This window comes from Melanerpes formicivorus, unplaced genomic scaffold (genome assembly GCF_026170545.1).
Source record: "Melanerpes formicivorus ecotype bairdi unplaced genomic scaffold, bMelFor1.0.p_v2 SCAF_23, whole genome shotgun sequence".
Classification (NCBI taxonomy): Eukaryota; Metazoa; Chordata; class Aves; order Piciformes; family Picidae; genus Melanerpes; species Melanerpes formicivorus.
Window position 1 is genome coordinate 12,815,356 of NW_027142375.1, and position 23,125 is coordinate 12,838,480.

Here is a 23,125-nt window from a genome sequence, read left to right on the forward strand (position 1 = left end):
TTCTAAATGTGACAAGAATGAAAGACTTCAAGTGAGAATTAATTTGGTTACTGTCAAATTAGACCTGAACTCCATCCTAGAAAGCCCATCTCTGGCTGAAATCATCTGAAGTGAAGCATGCTGTCAAAAATGAAGACTGTAATTCAAAACAATCATAACACAGTAGGTCTGTCTAAATATCTTCAGCACAAATTCAGATTGGATGCTAAGAAAAAAAATTCTTCACCATGAGGGTGGTGAGACACTGGAACAGGTTGCCCAAAGAGGTGATGGGGACCCCATCCGTGACGGTTTTTATGGCCAGGCTGGATGGAGCTCTGAGCAACCTGATCCAGTGTGAAGTGCTCCTGCCCATGGGAGCAGGGCTGGAACTGGATGATCTTTTGAGGTCCCTTCCAAACCTGACAATTCTGTGATAATTTTCTTCTATTTTCCATTACCTGACATTAACACCACTCAATCACTGTCTCTCCTAAAAAAGCAGCAGAGTTGTCTCACTTCCATCATACATGAAAGTCAGTTGACTTGAGTAGTCTATGCAAAGCTGCAGTGGTGTTACCTTGCCTGAAGCCAAATGCTACAAGAAAGGATAAAGTCCACTTTTCCTTTCTTGAAAGCACATCTTTCCTAATGGCCAAATGCTTCTCCTAATTCAGCAAGACAAGAAGCCTGAAAGGTATTTCCCCTTCTGCTGCAGACTTCTTCATTCCTTTTTGTGACTTTATTGACTGCAGAAGAGCTCTTTAGTTTTGCTACTCTTCAGGATTATCCATGAAAGAAGCACAATACTAACAAGGCATAAATGCAGCTTTCTGGCAGCTGATTAAGTTGAACTAGCAGAACACATGCTCAAATTTTACAACACCTGATAGCAGATACTAAATACTAACTACAAGCTCAGTCACCATTAGAGAACCATTGTCACCAGCCACACCAGTTGTCCTCTCCAGAACATAATACTACTATGACTCAGTTACACTCAAGGGATTCAAATCCTGCTGTTTTTGACTCCAACCCCCAAGCTTGAGCAAACCCAAATCAACCACACAATTTTTCCCGAAGTTTCAGGTCCCCAGACCACGCTGTTGATAGTCACTGGTTCAGTGATATATCTTTCAAGCCATTATCCTTGCAGATATCTGAATACAAAGCAAGAGTTTACAGGATATTAACTTCCTCCATGCAGGAAACTTTTCTGTTCAAATATAAAGTGCGTTCTTGATGCAAATGAAAGACAAAAAGAGAGGTTTATTTTTAATGACTCCCATGACCTTCACCAGCATATTTTTTAAGACAGAAGGATCATGTAAGTAGTTTAATTGAACAAAAAAATTATATTCTAATGTATCCAGTAAGACATCTCTACACACTAACAATAAATGGTGATTTTGAAGCAAAGGACTTCTTAGTCCCTGAGTAAAGGCTGATCTTTCTTTCACCGAGGCGCATCTTTTGCTTACAGATGAGTAAATTTTCATGCTTTAATTTACCTTAAGACAACATATTCCTAGTATTATAATGGCCATGAAGATAATGAGGAGCACACCAACAAAATTAGGTGACTGACTACCCCAAGAGCATCCAACTCAACAGTGAGGTGGGAAAGAGGATATCAGCAAAGTGTAATTTATGATAACATCTCTCTAGCAACAGACTAGGGCAAACCCCAATCTTTTAAATGTAAGATGACATCAGATTCAAAACATTGCTTCTTCACTCTTACCTGCCTGCATCAGTCTCCTTGAAGATCCCATCCTGGTTAGGGCATAATTCACAACTCGGTGTGACACCACATTTGCACGCATCACAAAACCAAGGTTCAGTGGAATTTTCTGAAGCTGAGCTCATGATAGAATCACTCTCTCCATCAACACCGTAACAACCTACACACGGGAAAATACGAAGAGAAGTATAAGACAACTGTAGAAATAAGACAGTTATGATTTCAGCAGGAAATGTACACACATACAGAGGAATGACACTAAGAATCCCAAGAAAGCTTACAGTATGTTTGCAAATACTATCTTCAATACTAAAGTAACATTTTAATGAGATTCTGATTCTAGGTAGAGATTTATATTTTGTGACTGTTTCAGATTACAACTGCAAAACAAGGAGAAAAAGGCCATTTTAGTTTATTCTTTAAGCAGTTTTCCCAAACTATCCATTATGAATGAAAGAAATCCATACACAAAGGACCAAACAGTGAGAACACCTCAAAGCATTTTTTCAAATAAAGAAATAAATTTCAAGTTAAATGAAAGAATCTATGCAATTTGTAGCCATCTGCAGGCTTCTCTTGGATATTCCTATCTTTCTCCTCCTCCCTTATTTTGGGGAGGAGTTGAACTGGGTTTTTTTGAGAGGTTGCCAGGAATACACAGGCAACAACCTTAACTCCCTTTTTCCACTTTGCATTCAGCATCCAAATCAACTAAAATAGAATATACACATGAAATAAAAAACATGATTTGCATACTTCAGAGGTTGTAGGATTGAGTTTAAAAGACCTTCTATAGTTTCAAAATCAAAAGTACAGTTTGCAGAGCACAGACTGACAGTTTTGAGAGACCACATTGGTGACTCATGAAGCCTATTAATTCTTCTTAGGCACTCTCATTTTCAACTTGTTTTAAATTAAGGCTAGACTCAATGAGTTTCTCTAGTCTTCGTTATATCCACTGTGTTCTTTATGATTGTTAAGGCATCTCTGCTTGTTTAATCACCTCAAATTTAGGAAAACAGTATTTTTAAAGTGATTTCAAAGATGGTATTGTCTGCACAAAAGTAGTATTGTAAGGAAATGCATATAATAATATAGTAAGATAAAATAAACAAAATAAGGAAAACTTTGAAGTTTATCACCACAAAACTATTTCTGCATATGCCACACTTTGAACATTTCTTTGCTAATCACTAAGAGAAAAAAAAACCCAAAACATGATTTCACTGTCAACACTTAGAACACAGTAGAGACTTCCTAAAAGATTAAATGCAGCCATTGAGTTTTGCAATTAAATTACAACATGATTTGTTACTTTGGTTCATTACCCACTGACTGTAATAAAACAGCGACAGTGCTCAAACTCCCCTTGTGACAGAAACAGAGGTCTGCATAATAGTCTAAAACTACCTTCAGGAAATAAGCAATAACACTGTAGGAATCATTTAAAAAAATATAGTCTTCCATTACAGAATGAGGCTCATCAATAAGAATTGAAATCAGAAGCCAGATTGTTTCTATTCATTATAAAAATATTCGAGAATCACCAGATGAGTAAATACACAGAAGTGCATCCACAGAGAAGTTTTGTCAGGTATAGAAAGATCTTTTAGGTCATACATAAGGTAACTCTCTTTTCTTTATGATGTGGTATTAGCTTTAAGTAGCATCCTAGTAGGAAATTTTTTAAGTTCTAATAACACAATCTTGAATACATGCCAGTACCATCTCTTGGGGCAACCTGGCAGCAGATTTCACCACCCTCATTGTAAAAATTTTCTTCCTTACATGCAGTCTAACTCCACCTTCTTATAATTTAAAATCATTACCCCTTGTTCTGTTGCAACACACCCTACAGAAAGCCTACAGAAGTAAACCAGGTTGGAAGAGACCTTCAAGATCATTGCATTCAACTGGCCTTCCAACACCATCTCATCAGCTAAACCAAGCACCCCATCAAGTCTCCTCCTAAACACCTCCAAAGATGGTGACTCCACCACCTCCTCGGGCAGCACATTCCAATGGGTGATCACTCTCTCCCTTCAAATAGGATTGTCCCCATCTTTCTTACAGGCTCCTTTAAGTACTGAAAGGCCATAAAAGGGTCTCCCTGGAGACCCTTCTTTTCTTCAAGCTGAACAACCTAAGTCTATCACAGCCTTTCCTCATAGCAGGGGTGCTCCAGCCCTCTGAGCATTTTTGTGGCACTCCTCTGGATCCACCCCAACAGACTCATGTCCTTCTTGTGCTGAGGAGTCCAGAGCTGGACATAGTACTCCAGGTGAGGTTTTACCACAGCAGATTAGAGGAGGAATAGCACCTCCTTTGACCTGCTGGCTACACTTCCTATGAAGTGGACCAGTTAAAACTCTTAGAACATTTACTGTTCCACAAACAGCATCTCCTACCATTAGAGCCAAGTTGTGTATTGATGTGTATGTTATTGAACACAGAAAACAAACTTTTTTATTCCCTGTTTTTAAAGACATTGTAATCTGTCAATTGCATTTTGGGGTTTTTTATGTGACTGTCATTAAAACAAAACTGCAAGCACATATAAATTTCAGACCAGTTGTTCTAATGGTAGCATTTTAATCACTGAGGAAAATAAGGAGACCCAATTCTTGCCTTAGCTTCATCTGTTCCTTCATTTCTCTGGTAGGGTAATTTTTTGCCAAAGAGAACATCTGCATACACTAAATACATCTACACACATTCTGGAACGTGGCCTTATTATAAAGATCATGAAACTGGATCATGAAAATGGTAACTTAAAGGTAAATTGTTGGTTTTCAAATATTAAATGCTGAGATCACAACATTCAAAATGTGTTATGTTCAACCCTTAATTAAACCAACACTTTATAATCAAGACATTAGTCAATTCAAGGATCGTAAATTCAGAACAGTATTTTTATATAGTAAATGGAGAATACTAAAGAACAAAGAACATGATCTCACAAAATCAATTTTCAGACCAGAAAGCAACAGACTAGGGTAAGTGACAAAATGAAAATGCAAAAATTATCTACTATGCTCTTCAGCAAATGGCAACTACCCTAACTGCTTTTAGCAAGAGGAATTTTATTCCTCGACACACATCACAGTTAAGTCAGAAACAAATAGAGGGGATGCAAAAAGGGGGAAAAAAATCTGGAGAAAATGTAGAACTTCTCTCATTTCATTCACAAAGAGTAACTCAAGGGCAGTAGCTGGCAAGTGAACTACCTTCAGTTATGGCACATGCTGTGACATGCACCAGACATTTTATTCAGACACGTTGCAATCAATATGTCAAAAATCCTGACACCGCAGTTAGAGGTGTCCTGCTATTAGATCTCACCACAAAAGCATTTATCCACAATGACAGATTAGTGCCTAAAGAAGATTTTTAGAAAAGGAAGTATGAATTCTACCCACCTGGAAGCAAACAAATTCAGGGACAAAGTTTTGTGTGTTTTTGTTTCCCCTAAAAAATGAAATATTTGTCTTGTTTGGGGCTTTTTTTTTGAGGAAGTTGCAGGGGGGAAGGTTAATGTGTGAAATGAGAACATTTTTTTAACTGATGGACATATTAATTACAGGCTGTTTGACATACAAGATGAACATAAAGTATAAAAGTGGGTATTAAAATCGTAGGCTAGTCATTTTTAGAGGCAATTACAGATTTCTATCATTTTGATCTAGTCATTTGCTCTGCAAATGTATAGATTTTTGGACAGGTCTGCACAGCAAAGATAGCTTTTGGGTAAGTGATGCAGGCCATGCAGGTGATATGGACATCACAGAGTAAACAGTTGCATTGGAAAGGAAATTTCATTTCTAAGAATCTCAAAACTTGCCAATAAGTCAAGTAAAAACGTTCAGAAGGGGTCCATGGGTCTAGGTCTGAATGAGAAACCTTCTCCAATTCTTGGCCATGTTCCGCATGAGCACTTGCAGAATGCATTCCAGATGACTTGTAGCATCACAGAATCATTTCAATTGGAAAAGATCTTTAAGATCATCAAGTCCAACCAGCAACACAACACCACAATGCCCACTAAACCATGACCCCAAGTGGCATGTCTACATGTTTCTGAACACCTCCAGAGATGGTGACTCCCTGGACAGCCTATTCCAATGCCTGACACGCTTTCAGTAAAAACACTTTTCCTAATATCCAACCTAACCCTCGCCTGGTGCAGCCTGAGACCATTTCCTCTCATCCTATTACTAGTTCTTAGAGAAAAGAAACCAGCCTCCACCTCAAGTGTGTTGTAGAGAGCAATGAGGTCTCCCCTTGGCCTTCTCTTCTCCACAATAAACAACCACTGTTCCCACAATCGCTCCTCCCCAGACTGTTCAGCAGACTGTTCACCAGCTTTGTTGCCCTTTTCTGGACACACTCCAGCAAAGACAGTCAAAGAGAAGATAAATCCAAAGAAGAGTTATCATCCTTCTTTTCCCCTGAAAGTCCACACCAGTTAACACAAGCAAACAATCTTCTTGATGAACACAATCTTGTCAATTAACACCAGTGAGCAAATCAAAAAGAACACCAAGCAGGACTCAACGGGCAGCTGCTGCACCAGGTGCTCAAGAGTAGAAGGCACTAGTGCCAGGTACACAGGTGTGCAAGCAATGGAGCCATATGCACAGCAATATACACCTAGAGCAAGAGCTCCCTTCATGGAAGGAAGGGAGCCCTGATGTACAGAAGTAGGCTTGACTCAAGAATGGCCACCATACAAAAGCCTTTTTAAGACAGAAACTTCCACATCAGCACAGCACAAAGTCACAAGCCAAGGGTTCAAGACCCCATCCTGTGAAGCAGTTTAACAGTCAACAAGGAGAGAGTATATAAGGTCTATAGGGAAAGAACAATCAGATCACCAATATCATCATTATTTGGTTTCCTGGGCTGGACACCAGTAGGGTGTGAAAAGAGTGCATTTCCTTCCAAACAAGTATCTACAGTGCTATAGAAAAGTAGAGAAAACACATCAATTTATACTACAACTTGAAACTGCATACAAAAACCATACAGTATTCCAACAGTATTCCAGCAGCTTTGTTTGAATATTTTAGGATAACAAGCACCTTGAGCCTAAGAGTCTTGGGAAAATATATCTGCTAAGTATCAAAATCAGCTCACAGACACAGGCATATTCTTCACAACTTCAGGCAAACACAGGTAAACATCACTGCATGGATTTCTATCCCATTCATAAATAGGAACCTCTTCTGTGCTAGAAATTGCACTTTCTGAAAAACTCAAAAGCTCAGACATTAGAACAAATTTCCTGACACAGCATGGTGTCTGAAGACACAGCAATCTACCTACTATAGGCAACTTGAAAAAATAAGAACAAATTCTGGAATTCCAACATGTTTACAAACCAGACTGACTTATTACTGGAACACATTTTTCAAACTACAAAGCAGCTGTGTGTAAGAGTACAAAGGACTCTTAGCAACATAGCCAATGTCCATACAGTTATACAATACAGTTCTTAATGCCCGTGATACTAAGAATACATCTTGCCTCTATAAACATTAACAAAATCATTCTCAAGGTTGAAAGCAATGTTTATATGATTAGACAGTAACTTTTTCTTCACCTGCTTCTCACTTTATTTATTGAAATCACCCAAGTTGAATGATTAGGCCAACAGGAACAAAAAGTAATTGTTGCGTTGCATTTTGGTTTTGACTGCAACTTCTTTATGATTGCTTTTCCTGTTAGAAGGCCTCCTTTTCTCAGGATCTTAAATCCCAGTTCATGCAGTCAAATTCATATACTGAAATCAGTAAGACAAAACACATTTAATAGAATATTCTAAAGCCCTGAAAATACAATGCACAACTCCAGTATTTACAGGCTATGATTCACTACATTGGTATCTATAGACCAGAATTGCTTATACTTGCTTTACTAAAATAGAGGATGTATGTTTTGCCATTAAAAAGAATCCAAGTAGTGTTACAAAAAGTTACCTGCTAGAGTTCAAAGGTTTCAGGAGGTTTTTTTTTGAAGAAAGCAAGTCAAAATAGAATTAAAAGCAAAGCATGTGCTTTCCTCCCAAAATGAGAAAGAAGGGTTGCATTACCTTCATGCACTGTTATTCCACAGTTGTCACACTGGATTATTTCATCAGCATCTTCACTGTTATCTCCAAGACAAACGCAACAAATCAAAATATGGTCCATTTTCTGGGAACTCCAATTTTGAGACTTCTCAAGGATCAATGAGTCCTAATATTGAGAAATGAAGACACATGGATTATGCTAGGAACTTCCATTTTTATTTAAAACAAACAAAAGATCTGTGATGTGCTCAATTTTTGAATAACAAAACAGAAAAAAGATGGGCAATTATTTTCACAAGACTAAAACTTTCTTTGTGGTCAGAACGTTCAAACACTTCATGCACAAATATAAGAGCTGGGAGAAAGGATGGATCTCAATATGCATCTACAGGAGAAAGGATGGATCTCAATATGCATCTACAGGAGAAAGGATGGATCTCAATATGCATCTACAGGAGAAAGGATGGATCTCAATATGCATCTACAGGTCTGTTAAGATTAAAAGGCCAGAGAAGGGTCTTATTTCCTCAGATAGAAACATATGTCTGTAACATATTTATATTCCACAAAGAGAAACAAACATATATTCCTTAAACAACATTTAACAGTTAAAAGGAAAACACTAAGGCCAAATGTGACCTTCAAATGTCCCAGTATTTGGAACATTGTTAAAATCTGCACCTTGCAAAAAAAAGAAACCAAACACACCACTCACATGGATCTAGAAAATCTGAAAATACAAACAAGCCTGCCAACTTTTCACTTGCATAAACTATAACAAATTACCAACTCAGTTCGACTTTGTTGTAACACAAATTTCTGTGTCTCTAAGTAAAAAACATATTATTTATTAAAATTATAACAACTTATTTTCATCTGATTTCACACAGGAGTAAGAATTTGCAGAACAAACACATTGCCCTGCTTTGGCAGCTTTCTTTAAGTGGATTGTGAACTACACCACTTAGAGAAATTCTCTATTAAAGGCTACATTCTTTAAGGAAACACAGAAAATTGTTTTACAAACCAAATCAGGGTATATGTAAGTTTATTTACTTTTTAATTACTTCTTTTCATAAAATCCATTTAGGCTTTGCATTGTGAGGAAAAAAAAAAATCACTGTCTCTTCTACTAATATTCACAGCTTCCATACAATTTCTTTTCTCTTTTACTAAAGGCAAGCCTTGAGCTTGAACTACATTCGTTGGTGGTATGAAGGTATAGAGGCAAGTGTGAAATTTGGGACACCACTGAAAAATAACCGCAATATAAAGAAATGGGAGATTAGAGGCTGAGACTTCAAGCCTAAATGGTAACCCTTCAAAAATAACAGAATATTCCAAAAATATTCTAAAAAAAAAAAACATCAAAGTGGAAGATGCCCTCTCAAAATATGGGGTTTCCCCCCCACCCCCATTTTCTCATTCTAACCTCCCACTTACAACTTAAAACACAGCATCAATATTGTGCCTGTGCAGCCTAAGCAGGTGAGAAGTATCATGAATGCTACCTGAAGTTGGTTTTCATCCTCAAGGATCTTAAATTCTCACACTAATCTAGGCAGTTATTCATGAGAGCCTCTTGATCTGATACAGTTAAATCTCCACACCAAATTTACAGTGAATCATTAACAAAGTCTCTTTGTGTTTGACATTTATGTGCGCAGCTATTTGGAGGGCAAAGGGAGAACTGCTGCTTGAATTTAATGCAAGATAAAGACGTAAAATAATCTTACCACCTAAAGCTGGATTCAAATAGTTTATCTCAAGTAGCAGAGGTGGCTTGTTGCAACATTTTTGACCTAGGAAAGGTCAAACACATACTTGTAGCAGGTAAGTAAGGCTTCTGGGTCTCCCAGGCATTTTCTCTTAACAGTATAAGGAAACAACCTATAAAACCCCCTAATCTCTCATCCAGAAGTAAAACTCTAACATTATAAAACCATTCCCACAGTCATGCTTGCTTACAGGACTGCAATTAATTGTGAAAAAGGCAAGATTCTCCTCTACAGACTTCAGATTTACGGAGCATTTCTTCCAACATCCTCTTCTTAGGAGAAAGTTCCAAAGCATTTTAAGGAAAGCAAGAAACTTGCCCTTTTTTTTTTCCCTTCAAAAATACTGTGGCCCATCATTACTCAAAATACCCACTCTTGGCTTACCATTCATATTACAGATAGGAAAATGGCAATAGATGCTCTAACTTTGGCAGAATCGCTGTACTGTGCCACATCCTTCTCAGATGTATCTGAGATTTACAGAAATCAGCTTTTTCTGACAGTACCTTTGACTTAAACTGTTACTTGGCTCCACTAATGGAAGTCTAAAAGAAATTTGCAATCTCTACTGCTACAGAAGCCTCAGATCTGGTAATTTACAAAAAAGAAGAGGGAAAAAAAGGCAAAACAACAAAGAAAGCCAAACTACTACTTTAAATTAAACAAACAGAACTGCACTGTGCAAACAACACTGAAGTAGCACCAGGTGTTTAGGCAGGAGAGGACATATACAAACATGGGGGTGGGGGGGAAGTAAAAAGGAAAAAAGCAATAATGGAAGGACATTCAAATTTGGATCTAGTTTACATTACATGAAGAGAGCCAGCAGGTCAAACAGACTAGCAGAATTAATTTTCTGTACAGAACAGACTAGCAGAATTAATTTTCTCTGCAGACATGGAGAGGGAGCGATCTGGAACGTATGCTGCTCTCCCCTGTTTCATCCATGTAAACACCTGGAAGACCCCATCCCAAAAGCTGAATCCACATCTAAAGAATGGGAACTTTCATGCAGAGATGAAACTGCTGCCATCTCCTGACCAAGTCCTGCTCCCTTTTCAAGTAGGAGAAAAGGATTTCAGCTAAATCACTATGTCATTCCCATTTCTGTGTGTTAATGAACAAGTGAGCATTTCAAGCAATATGCCTATATAAATCTGTTCAAGCAATATGCCTATATAAATCTTTTAGAGGAATTAAACAAAAATTAATAAATAAAATAACCCCCCTACTGAGAACAGAAGAATCCCATAAAGTGGTTAGCAATTATAAAAACAGAAAAGTGCTATTTATCTACTAATGATGCTTGACCCTAGAGAAGAAAGCCAAGTTTGTATTCTGTGCTTAAAACAGTAGAAAAGCAGTTAGGATTTCCTTACAGCACAAGGTAAAATACTGTATCTGCAGACCTCAAAATATTTTTCTAAAGTATAGAAAAACAAAATAGAATTTTACACATAAATAAAATCTAAACAACTTGCTGTCAACACCCTCCTCCAACACCCATCCTAAAAATGTAAGGAAAGGAAGAATGCATATTAAGGACACTATCTTATGTTCAGAGTTAATTACCTGAACATTCTTTCTTTTATTTAATTATGCATTCAGACAGCTGATTTTCTAAGAACTTACCTTCTGCAGTGTAATGAGATTTTGCAAAATTTGTCTGCTAGACAGAATACTATTTTCTTTCCTACCATTTTATGACATTATAGTAGTGGAGAGTACACGGTTATAATACAGTTAAGTATCAATCTAAATATTAGTCTATAATCCAGTCTACTGATACTCACTGCTGCAAGACTTAGTAAGATAAACAGTACTTTGCTTTACATGCAGTGAAGATAAATTATCAGTTACAAAATTACTATCTGAACTTCAAATTTTCAGAGTTTGATTTTAGCTTTTGATCAGTGTCCTAAATCCAAGGCCTGATGTGCATGCATATTAAGATTCTTCACAGAAGATACATGAGAGACAGCTCTGAGTTTCTGAAATAAGATTATTGGTTTTTTTGTTTGAGTAAATGGAAATTATGGACATAATCAAGGTTATATTCCTAAGTGTGTAGACTTGCATCTCCATTCCAATATGGGAAACAACTCTGAAACAAAACTGCCTATGTCTGTTTGAAGTTCTGATCATTAGTATTGGTACAGCACTTTCAGCTCCTAAGCCAAAAAATATGGGTAGCACGACTAGAATTACAGAGCTAGGCAATGAAAGATGACTATGCAAAAAAATAACTAAAAAAACAAACAAAAAAAAAACCCAAAACAGAATTATGCCTCTTTTTTTCCCAAACACAATTACTAGCAAGTAAAACAGTACAGCTCATCTGCAATCATATAGATATAACACAAACCAAAGTACCCAATTCTTCCAGATACTGTCTAGCTCCTTGTCATTTTACACACTAAAATAAAATTTAAATGGAAGAGTAGAACTTTAGTGCCATACCACTATTACTTATCAAATGTTATGTTGACATTGCAAGTGTTTGCTGAAAACTGAATGTAGTTTGCTACCACAGGACATGAAGTCAACCATTCTGGCAACCTAACACCTTTTCCGCAGGCACAACCTTCAAGGCAAGTCTACTTGTGCAGAGGAAAAAAGGTTGCATTATTAAACATTTAGAGAATTTTCACATTCTGCAATCAGAAGATATTTAACATAATAAAAATAGTTCCCAAATGCTTTTTAGTACTGTAAGAAACTACCTCATTTGTGAGCATTGTAAGCAAGCCTGACATCAATTACCATGATTGTCATGGTTTAAAGCCCAGTGTGTTTATTTCTTTACTTAGAATTCTTCTATCTGAGAACTTAGTGTTCAGACTTTGATGTTTGTCTCAAAGAAGGGGTAGGATAAATAATACTCTGTCATTCAGCTATTTTATGAATATGTCACAGATGTTTTAACACTTAAAACATCACAGATATTCAACATATATGCTCAAATGTAAGTCTTGCATACTGGACCTCCTTTGCTTTAGAAACAATCCAATCCCTCTTAAAGTCAAGAGAAGCCAATCTATTGACTTTAATGGCATTAGATTAGACAGACTGTCCAAGCAAGGGTATTTAATATGTAGGGCCTATTTAGCACAGTTTTGTTGCTTTGTTTAATCCTGCAAACAGAATTCCAGCCAATCAGTTTAACTTTTCAAATTAACAGAATAGATACTAGGGAGTAGCTTCCATTTGTCAAGAGATAGATTATAGAAAGGTGGTTTCACTACCTCATTACTCTTGCTTTGTGAAAGAGCCAGGCTATCATTTGTCAATTCCTCATCATCTGCATTATTCCTGTTAAGAACTTTACTCTTCTTCTTCTTGGATCCTCCATCACTAGCGGTGCTGCTGTTATCTTCTTCATTACCTTCCTCATCATTGTCATCCTCATCACTCCCGCTTCCATCATCTTCATCATCCTCGTTATCTCCATCACTCCCCTCTTTTCGCAGTGCATTTTTACCTTTTTTTTTCTCAGCAGTAGGCCTCCAGTCATTGTCATCTTCGCTGTCATAGTCATCCATGTCATTTAGCCCTTCCATCGATACAAAATCCAGCAAAGGTCGGTTCCTGCGCAAATTCCATTTTTTTGGTTCACTTGTCTGCTCATCAGCCACTGCGTCAGGTTCAGCTGCTTTCTCCTTCTCTTTCTTCTTTTTTGGCTTTTCTTCTTCATCTTCTTGCTCTTTCTTTTCAGTTTTAATTACCTCTTTGTCTGCTGTCGGTACCTCTTCTTCAGTGGAACTTTTTGGCTGTTGCTCCTCTACTTTCTCTTCTGTCGGTTCCTCCTCCAAGATATTTTCTTCTGATTCAGTACAGGAACCTTCACCACTGTCCTTTGATGCATCTTCACTCCCATGACCACTTCCTTCAGAATCTGTTGAGCATATGAAAATTTAAAAAAAGTTCCGACACAAATGTACCCCAAAAAAATAAAATCTGTTGAAGCAAGTTGCTAAACAAAAGAATGATGCATGTTCCTCCCTCATCAGGTATTCCACCTATTTTTCAGCTGGTGTCCAAATACTGCTATTTCGAGTGGTATGCTGAGAATCTGTTAAACATGAGTGCATAAGATGGTAAAAAAAAGATGGCAGAATTTCTTAAATGAACATTTAAATGTTCCTTTGAACTGCAGCTCATTAACAAAAAGCAGTAGCACAGAATAATTTCCGTGTGAAGTCACATCTTAAAGAAAGAGCATTCCAGTTTTTAAGTTCTGGAGGTGTTTTCTAAAGAAATCTTCAAAATAAAACACCTAACCAACAGAAGAGGTTTAAAATTACAAATTGAAGAGTTTATGCAACAAGTACTAACAATAGTATGGATAATGCTACACCTTCAGTTTTAGTACACAATTATTTTCCTGATTTAGGGGAGCTCTTTTAATTTCCAATGTTATTACACGTATTGATCCCGCATAAGTTATGCCTCAGTCAGTGTTGCACCTTCACAACCATCCTTAAATTCTAACCTTATACCATATGGTATTGTATCATATCTTATCTTCTATCACATGGTATTGTTCTGTATGTAGTCACTACTTCCATCAATTAACAATACAAAAAAATCCAGGTTTGTATTTAAAATAAAAAACACAAAAATAAGGCATCTGTACTATGAACTACAGGTGAATAATACTGGGAAATAAAGTTAACTAGTTAAAATTTTACAGACATCATCCATCTCTCCTATCTCTCATCCTATACTCACCTACTACTTTCCATTTATAGTATTAGTTTTAATGATGAAAAACTAAAATAAAAAAAAAATAGTTTTTTCTTAATTAGCAAGAAAAAAAGGAGTTGCTTCATCCAGTGCAAGATCAATTAGGCAATGGTTCAGTTTCAGTTTGTTGAGAGCCACCACCAAGTTCTTGGTAAAGAAGAAGCATGTTGATGCTCAAAGGTCTCTTTCAACCAAAGCAATTCTATGAGTCTATGGCTACAATTTTTTCAAAAATCCTTAACTGCTTTAGTTACCACATGAAACACCCCACCACTCAGTATCACCTCACACACAACCTGTGCACACCCATACCTTTATAAAGCCAAATAAACTCAGCAGTGGGGTCAGCACGCTACACACTTCACCTGGCATTTATTACCACCCTACAGAACAATGTCTGCGGCTGGCTAGTAACTCAGTTGTTACCATGATAGAATCTGGAAGTACTTGAAGGAGACTGATTTGATTTTGTTTTGGTTGACAGTCACACAATCAGCAGTATTACTAGTGATCAGGACATTCATGTGATCAGCTCCTTACAAGCTGCTAATAGAAGGTGAAAGTTCCCTGCAAATATTCTAACCTTTAGAGAGGCAGACAAAAAAAAAAAGAGAATGGAGTCACACCAGGTATTGTGCAGTCTTTTAAGTGAAAGGCTGCGCAAAAATGGAGAAGCTCTTTGGAAGGGATAGGCAGGGAAGGAGAGGTGTTACAGAGGCACTCTATGTTAGGGAGTGTCTTGATTGCGTAGAACTCGACAACTGTAATGGTAAGGTCGCATGCTTATGGACAGCAATTAGGGAAAGGCCAACAAGGCAGATATTCTGTTACAGACCACCCGGTCAGGGTGAGGGGGTTTATGAGGTATTTCACCAGCAACTGGAAAAAGTCTCCAAATCACCAGCCTTTGTTCTCACAGGGGACTTCAATTTACCAGATGTCTGCTGGAAATACAACACAGAAGAAAAGAAACAATCTAAGAGGGTCCTGAAGTGTGCAGAAGAGAACTTCCCGACACATTGTAGGTGCCTCATTAGACCTACTGTTTACAAACAGGGCAGGACTTTTGGGTGATGTGGTGGTCAGAGGCTATCTTGGGCTTAGTGATTACAGAATGACAGAATTCTCACTCCTTGATAAAGAAAGACCAGGGGGTGGGTGTGTGGGTGTGTGTCAGTAAAACTGCTGCCACAGACTTCCAGAGGGCAGAATTTGGACTGTTCAGGATACTGGCTAAGAGTGTGCCTTGGGAGACAATCCTGAAGGACAAAGGGGTCCAGGAAAGCTGGACATTCTTCAAAAAGGAAGCCTTAGAAGCACAGGGTAAGTTGTCCCCATGTGTCATAAAACGAACCATCAGTGAAGACAACCAGCCTGGATGGACAGGGAGCACCTGCAGGGGTGCAGGAAAAAATGGCCAGAGGGCTGAAAACTCTCCTGTGAAGAAAGACCGAGTTGGGATTGTTCAGCCTTGTGAAGAGAAGGCTCCAGGGAGATCTTATTGCAGCCTTTCAACACACAATGGGGCCTTATCCCAGAATCACAGATTGGTGGGGGCTGGAAGGGACTTCTGGAGTCATTTAGTTCAACACCCCCACTAAAGCAGGGGCACACCAATAAGGCTTCACAGCAACACATCCAAATGGGGTTTAAAATTCTCCACAACTTCTGCACTTCTCTGGGCAGCCTGTTCCAGGGAGGGTTTGGGTAGAACTTCTTATGTTCCAGTTTGTGCCCCGTGTCCTTTATCCTATCACTGGGTGACACTGAAAAGAGACTGGCTCCATCCTCTTGACATCCACCCTTCACATATTTTTAAGCACTGATAAAAGAGACTTTTCTTCAAAGCATGTAGTGACAAGAACAGTGGAATCATTTCTAACCTGGAGGAGGGTATGGTCTACACTGAAAGTAAGGAAGAATTTTTTTTTTTACAGTGAGGCTGGTAAGACACTGGGACAAGTTGCCCAGAGACGCTATGGATGCTCCATCCCCAGAATTATTCAACGTAAGACTGTATGGGGCTTTGAGCAATCAGATTCAGTAAAAGATGTTCCTTACCACAGCAGGGAGTTAGCATAGATGTTCTTTAAAGGCCCCTTCCAACCCAAACCAGGTTATCATCTTTGCCAGCTCTCACAAACACTTCAAAGTAACCCCTAAAGCTAGACTCTCATACTAGACATTACAGATTAAATGCCATCTACGTCTAAAAAGCAGAATGTAGTTTTGTATCTCACTTCACAGGTTCTGAGTGCTAATGTGCACTACCTGTCTCATTGTAAATAAGGTAGTATAGAGTTTTCTGATTTAAGGGGATTTTTAAGATACCTTATATTATTTTACTTTGTTTTACTTTCCTGTCATAACTCCACAACAGTAATTTCTTTGGATACATTAACTGTGCTCTTTGATTTCTAATCATGCTTAGAATTCTTGAGAATTTACTCTTTCACTTCATTTTGGAGGGGAATTTTAGTCCAGCTATAGTTTAACCTCTAACATCATTACTACAGCACTACAAATACCCTGCAGCTGTTTTATGCCTTGCAAACAGCATAAAGCAGAGAACATGTAAATATTAGTTGCATTCACTTCTCTCCAGCCAATGCTTGTTTTTTTCTTATTTTTTGCACATTACACTTTTTACTCTTTCTGCCTGCATGTACACACCAAATACCTATAGTAAGGAATATTCCTCTTTTATCTGAATGCATCCACTGTGCTAGGTGCTTCTGTAGAAAGAGCTATTCTGTGATAACAGCTATTTTTGCAGGTGTTCCTCTGTCAGACGCACCTTCAGTTAGGAAGGGGCTGTAGTATACAATTTTCTTCTTGAAAGAAATTCTTAAAGAATAGCTCTTTCAACTTGGCAACCATGTCATGTCATTCCCTATGGGAGAAAAGTCAAGCTACTCTCAGTGCAAGATGAGGCCAGATATTCCATCAAATAGCGAAGTACATAGAGTTACACTGAGAACAAATATGAGAGATAACAGTTGTGAGAATGGCACAATTTATTTCTGTACACCTTGTGCACCTTTAGCTCTGTGGAGTGTAACAGCAGGTGGCAGTCAAATCCAAGAAGGATAATTCGGAGAGGAATTCTCAGGGACAGAACACTGGGCTCAAGAATTAGCATCAAAAATTGTAATGAAGATAAACAAGTGACTGTCACTCTCCATGCACATCAGCTTTGGAGTCTTGTATAACACATACTATGCACAAGACCTCAGGGGAAAGCTAGTGAAATCACTAAAGCAGTTGAAATTCTCTCAGGCTTTTGCAGGAGTATTTTACAACACCCTGTGAATATATTTTATTACTGTAAGACCATCCCTGTATACAGAGAGTAAGTGCTACACTGTGTAAGTAGACAGCTCCCCACTCACAGAAGACAGGCTGATTCTTCAAAACAGTATTTAGCTTAACAAGCAGCCCTCTAAAAGGGAGCTTTGTTGCCTGTTTTAAAGTGAAATCTGAAGGATAAAACTAGTGAAACACTTTGAGCTCACCTCTTCCACTAACAAAGCCTAACCAACGCCGGATAGCAGAAGAGAAGCATCTGGAATAATTTTGGAAAGAGGAAAATAAATGAAGCTTGTTTGATAAGTGGTTTCCTCACTTCTACACTAGCAGTAATTGTATCAGCATTTCAGTAGACACCTACTCAAATTACAAAAGCACTCAGAACTAAAGGCTGACAGTTTTCACTTGAGACATCAGGAACTGCCTTATTTACAATACTATAACCCAGATGGCAATGGATACTCTATCTCATGAATCTTCTTCATGTTTCCCACTTTCTAATGTTACCAAACTTTACTTTTTTAGGATGAAGTGCTGCATACTCCATGATTTCCCTCCGCAAAGCTACAGTCCTGAGTAATGCATAAAATTGGATTTCAATATAAATTATTGAATTGTGAGCTGGCATATTTATTATTTAAGAAACACCTAAGACTTACACATATTGTACAAGGGAAGTGACATCTGGGAGACAGTTGAACGTGTGTCTGGGACACAACATGCTGAGTCTAAACCCCTGTAGTACTGTATTAAGCATATGCCCAAATAACACTTGAAACATCCCATCTTCAGTGATCATGTCTAGACTCTCAGAGGCTGCAAACAGACCATCCCACCAAGCTAGAGTTAGTAAAGCAGGGAAGAACCTTCACCAGTTGGTAAGTGATACAGAAGAGACGGACATATACACACAAAAAACGAGATGCAAGAGAAAGTCAAGTAAGAATAGTAAAGTAGGAGACCATAAAAATACTGTTCAAGACCAATTGAACAAGCAGAATAACACTGTACCAATAAGCCAGGGTTCCGTAACTGACAGACTAGAAAGACAAGGCACAAAGTCTCACATTTGGAGGAGGAGGGGAAAAAAAAAAATACCTCATCCCATCACTAAATCCATCCTGCCCAGACACACTGGAATCAAAGCCTAGATTTCTGTTACATTATTTCTCTAGTGTCAGTAAATACATGGAAGAACAGAAATCTCAATGTTTTCAAAGACGATGCAAGTTCAAAATACTTGTCAGTCACTCCAAAGTGTTACTTCAAGTGCTAGGCATCTATAGGAATAAAAGAGATCACTTGGGATGAAGACAACCCAAGAGAACATAATGCCCACGGTTTTCCTTTTCTCGATGAGAAAGAGCCCTCTGGGATTCCAGTATGAGGGGCTACACATTACAGTTCCAAAGCCAAGCCTTGAAGTTACTGTAATAATTAAGATTGTGCAGTTAAATGATAATTTACTAATGAGTGGCTGTTCCATTTTTTCTTTTACCATCACTGTCTACTGAAAAAGCCTACAACTCTTCTGATGCTTATCAAGTTTTAGTCTTAAAAACAAATCTACTAATTTCTTCATCAACATTTCAGTACACTATTTTGTATCACTACACTACTTTGGTGCTTCACAAACATTTCTTTATATTACAATATCCTGTACAGAAAAGCGAAAGTGGAATCTCCATTGTGCTGAGAGGAAATGAATTACAGAAAGATAAAGGTATTTGCAACTTTTTATTTCTAGATAGTCACAGGTTTTTTCAGAATACCTGATATATGCATTTATATAGGTCATCACATATTTTAAACAAAACTCCTACTGCCTTCAATTGCAGTAATAGTACATAATAGTTATGCAAGACGGGCTCCACACTCAGTACCAAAAACCCAAATGGATACAAATGCCTCTGAAAATGAGTCTACAAGACATGTACCAGAAGTAGTGACAGAATCCAGTTCTTTAAGGCAGTGTTCAGCTACACTCCTCTAAGCTACACTGAGATAGAGAGACAGCCCTTAAATTCACACATCATTTTTGTTCAGGGACCACACTACATTTCTCTGCATCATTTCAGTATATAAGCTGACAAAACTGACCAACTTCACCAGTGAAAAGAGAAGAAAATTGGTAAACCCTTGCTTTGGAATTGTGATGGGAATTACTCTACAACTATGCACCAAAACTTCATTTGGGTATATTACAGTATTGTCATTTTGTCACATATTTACACCCTCTGATTCCAGAAGGGCAGGGGTTTTGACTGATCCCACATTAAGATTACATACAACATTCTTAATAAAGGAGTACATTTTCCAATATGTTTATAAAAGACCAGAAAACTACAGTACTTTAAAACATGGCATTACTAATTTCTATCACATAGAAACAGAAAAGCCATGAAAATACTACTTCACTCAATATTAACAAAACAAAAAGCCCACAGGCCAGAAAATTATTTACATTAAGTAAGTTTACACAAATGTAACAGTTCTAAAATCAGTCTCCCTACAGAAATGCCAGAATGGTGAGGTATTTAAACTGGAAAAAAGCAGTAATAGCCTGTTGATGTGACTCAAATCCAAAAGAAAATAAATTTGCTGTGCTGTAAGTGAAGGCCATATCTCCTACGGATTTCTTTTGGTGGAAATGGAGGTCAGGTGGTTAGAAATTTTATCTGTACTGAAAAAAAAAATGTACCAAAGCATCAAGATTCTGAATACAAACATTCAAAAATGTTGATTCCTTCCTAGAAGTACTTAACATCAACTTTTCAAATCCTTACTGCATCTCATATTCCCAGAAATCTGACAGAGCAACGAGCATGTGTAAAAGCTTAACTGTTCAGGGCTCAGTCCTCCTGGACTTGCACAATCCTGTCTACAAGCACGTATCACTTGACATCCTAGAGCTCATACATATGGATGCAACATTGTGAGCAGGAAGTAAACAATTTTAGCATTCTTTTAATTCAGTATTCAAAAGGTCCTTTCACTTCTGACTTCCAAAGTTTTTGTTGTAAACATATATATATATATATATATTTATTTGGTTCACAAATGCACATTGCAGAGCTAAAAAGGCAACAGTCCTGATGGTGTTGTAGAAATATTCATCATGCTTTGTGAAAAGCAGAAAATACTGTTTTCTACCAGCAACAATCCAGAATTTGTCTAGTAGGGTTGCTTGCATGCATACACACACATTCTTCATGTAGATATACATATAAAACTTTGAAGTTAGCAATTTTACTTATGTGTGTGCGTAAAAAAGTCACTTTGTTTCAGCAGTTCCAAATCTAAAGAGACTAGATACAAACAAATTTTAGGCTATGTTGTTACAGTTCCAGTTTAAATCACAGCACAGATGTTCTGTTTCAAATGTCCCGCAACTATTACACGTAACACATGTTCCTTTTTACTTTCAATTTAAGAGGCTATATGTTTAATAACTTCCTATTTGCCAACTTCTCCAAAAGCCCACAGGTTTCTCCTTGCACACTGAAAATCGTTGAATAATATGCAAAATGTCAGTCTGCTGCGGTTTCAGTGTTTTCATTAAAGTTTAAACTTCATTGAACAGACCATTAATTCTTCCTACAAGTGATATAGATTCTGAAATGTTAAAAACAAGGCTGTATGAGATATATGAACACAAACCAGTAATTAGTAAAACTTTTTAAGTAGAACTTTATGAGGCTTTTTCTCACATGCTTGTTTCAATTCAGTGCTGCTTTTTCAAGGGAGGATCCATCTAATTTCCTCAAAATGAAACCAAGATTGAAATACTCTCAATGCTAGACACTGACCCCTCACCCTGTCTACATATGACATCCTAAAAGTCAAAGAAGATTAGTAATCACAAATTAATCCCCTGCATTTAGACACAATTGAGACAGAAAACTTTATTATTGATGATTGTCTTTTAATCAAGTAATATATTGATCCGAATTATGTATCCATTCCCCCATACTCCATTACCAGTTCTCCTCTTCCTTTAATTCCTGCCTACACTGCCATTCCAGAATAGGGAATAGCAAACTAAAAATAATTCCCTTTTATGACAAATTGTCTTTAAAAATGGTAGTGCCCTTACTCAAAAAGAAATGATTAAAAACCCCCAAAATAAGGGTTTAAAAGTAAATAAAACAACCCTCGCAAAAAATCTTAGCATGAAATTGGCAAGATGACATCAGTTATACTCTCTTAAGTCAATTGCAGCCTGCTTCCACTAGATGAAACATGGCTAAGCTTGGGGGGGAAAAAATGATCCCAGAAGCATTAGGGCTTATCTTAAAACTAGCAGTGGAGCAATTGCTATTAAGCACTTTTAAGTTCATTAATAAGGAGGAATCTGCCAGATGTGGGGATTATTTTTGCACAACACATTCACATGAAAACATAGATCAGTGTTTCCAGGGCAGAAATACGAAGCAAAGTCATTTAACAAGCTGTCATAACACTTCCCTTACATCTTACACATCCTGCACCTCTGCTTATTCCCCTGCGCATATGCCACAGAATACCCAATGTGCAACTGATTCACAAACATGGTCCTGCCCCTCCTTTCCCTTCCCATCCTTCCAATGTACTTTATTAATTTTATTTTAGCATCTTGCTTACTTGCAGTTTCTGTGGGTGTTTACTGCAGACACAGGAATCTGCACACATAGGAAAGACTGCAGAACAAAACCACTCAGAGGCAAAGGCTTCCTTCTAGTATGAAATGCATACACCCTTCTGCACAGCCATCTGTATGGACACCTTGTCTATTGTTAAAAAAACACTAAAAACCTGAACAGATCATCTTTCCGCTTAAGGCTTTCACTCACCAAGTGTAACTAACCTTGAGAAACAGGCAAGTTCTTAAGTTGACAACCAACTATTATGCTGACTGATTCAAACCAAAACAGTTTTAGAACATTATTACAATATTAAATGTAGTGAAGACTTCAAAAATTACCTCTACAATGAAGAAATAAAAAGCAATAAAATAAGACAGTCAGCACAGGAGCTACTCAAACGCTTCTGCCAAAACATACTGAGGTTTCTCTTGATAAAAAATTTAAGTATTGTATAGATATTTTGCTTAATCAGCTGTTTCTTATCTACAGTATAAGAATTTCCAGTTATCCAACTGAGTAACTGAACTTCAAGTGGCTCCAAGTCCCAGCAGTTCACTAACAGCTTTCTGTCTCCCTATATTAAATGAACAACCATAAATCAAAAATGAGATAATTCTGAACCAAGGAGATGAGGAAGCATATTTACCTGACGCATCTCCAACTTTAAAATCACTGTCATCAGAGCTATCATAATCTAAAGCTTCCAGCAGCGAAGCTGCTAAAGGCTTCACTTGTCTCCTCTTCGAACTGCGGTCCACTGCAGGAAAAAAAAACATGGTACGGTTACTAGGTGGCACAATGAGAATTCGGCATGGTTAAAGATACTTAAATTAAAAGGAGGAATGGCCATGACAGCAGGAGCGGTCTCCGCCAC

The 23,125-nt window shown here is 37.6% G+C and overlaps 1 protein-coding gene across 6 annotated transcripts in view; it reads right to left on the minus strand.

The window, feature by feature from the left end:
• The window catches only part of PHF14 (PHD finger protein 14), a 156,663-nt gene that overhangs the window by 132,895 nt on the left and 643 nt on the right, over positions 1 to 23,125 (minus strand). For all 6 annotated transcript variants that reach the window (XM_068152523.1, XM_068152524.1, XM_068152528.1 and 3 more), the window contains exons 2-5: positions 22,898 to 23,008; positions 12,817 to 13,466; positions 7,815 to 7,959; positions 1,724 to 1,883 (exon numbers count right to left, since the gene is read on the minus strand). In XM_068152523.1, the coding sequence (XP_068008624.1) occupies positions 1,724 to 1,883; positions 7,815 to 7,959; positions 12,817 to 13,466; positions 22,898 to 23,008 (1,066 nt within the window). The remainder of the gene's footprint in view (positions 1 to 1,723; positions 1,884 to 7,814; positions 7,960 to 12,816; positions 13,467 to 22,897; positions 23,009 to 23,125) is intronic.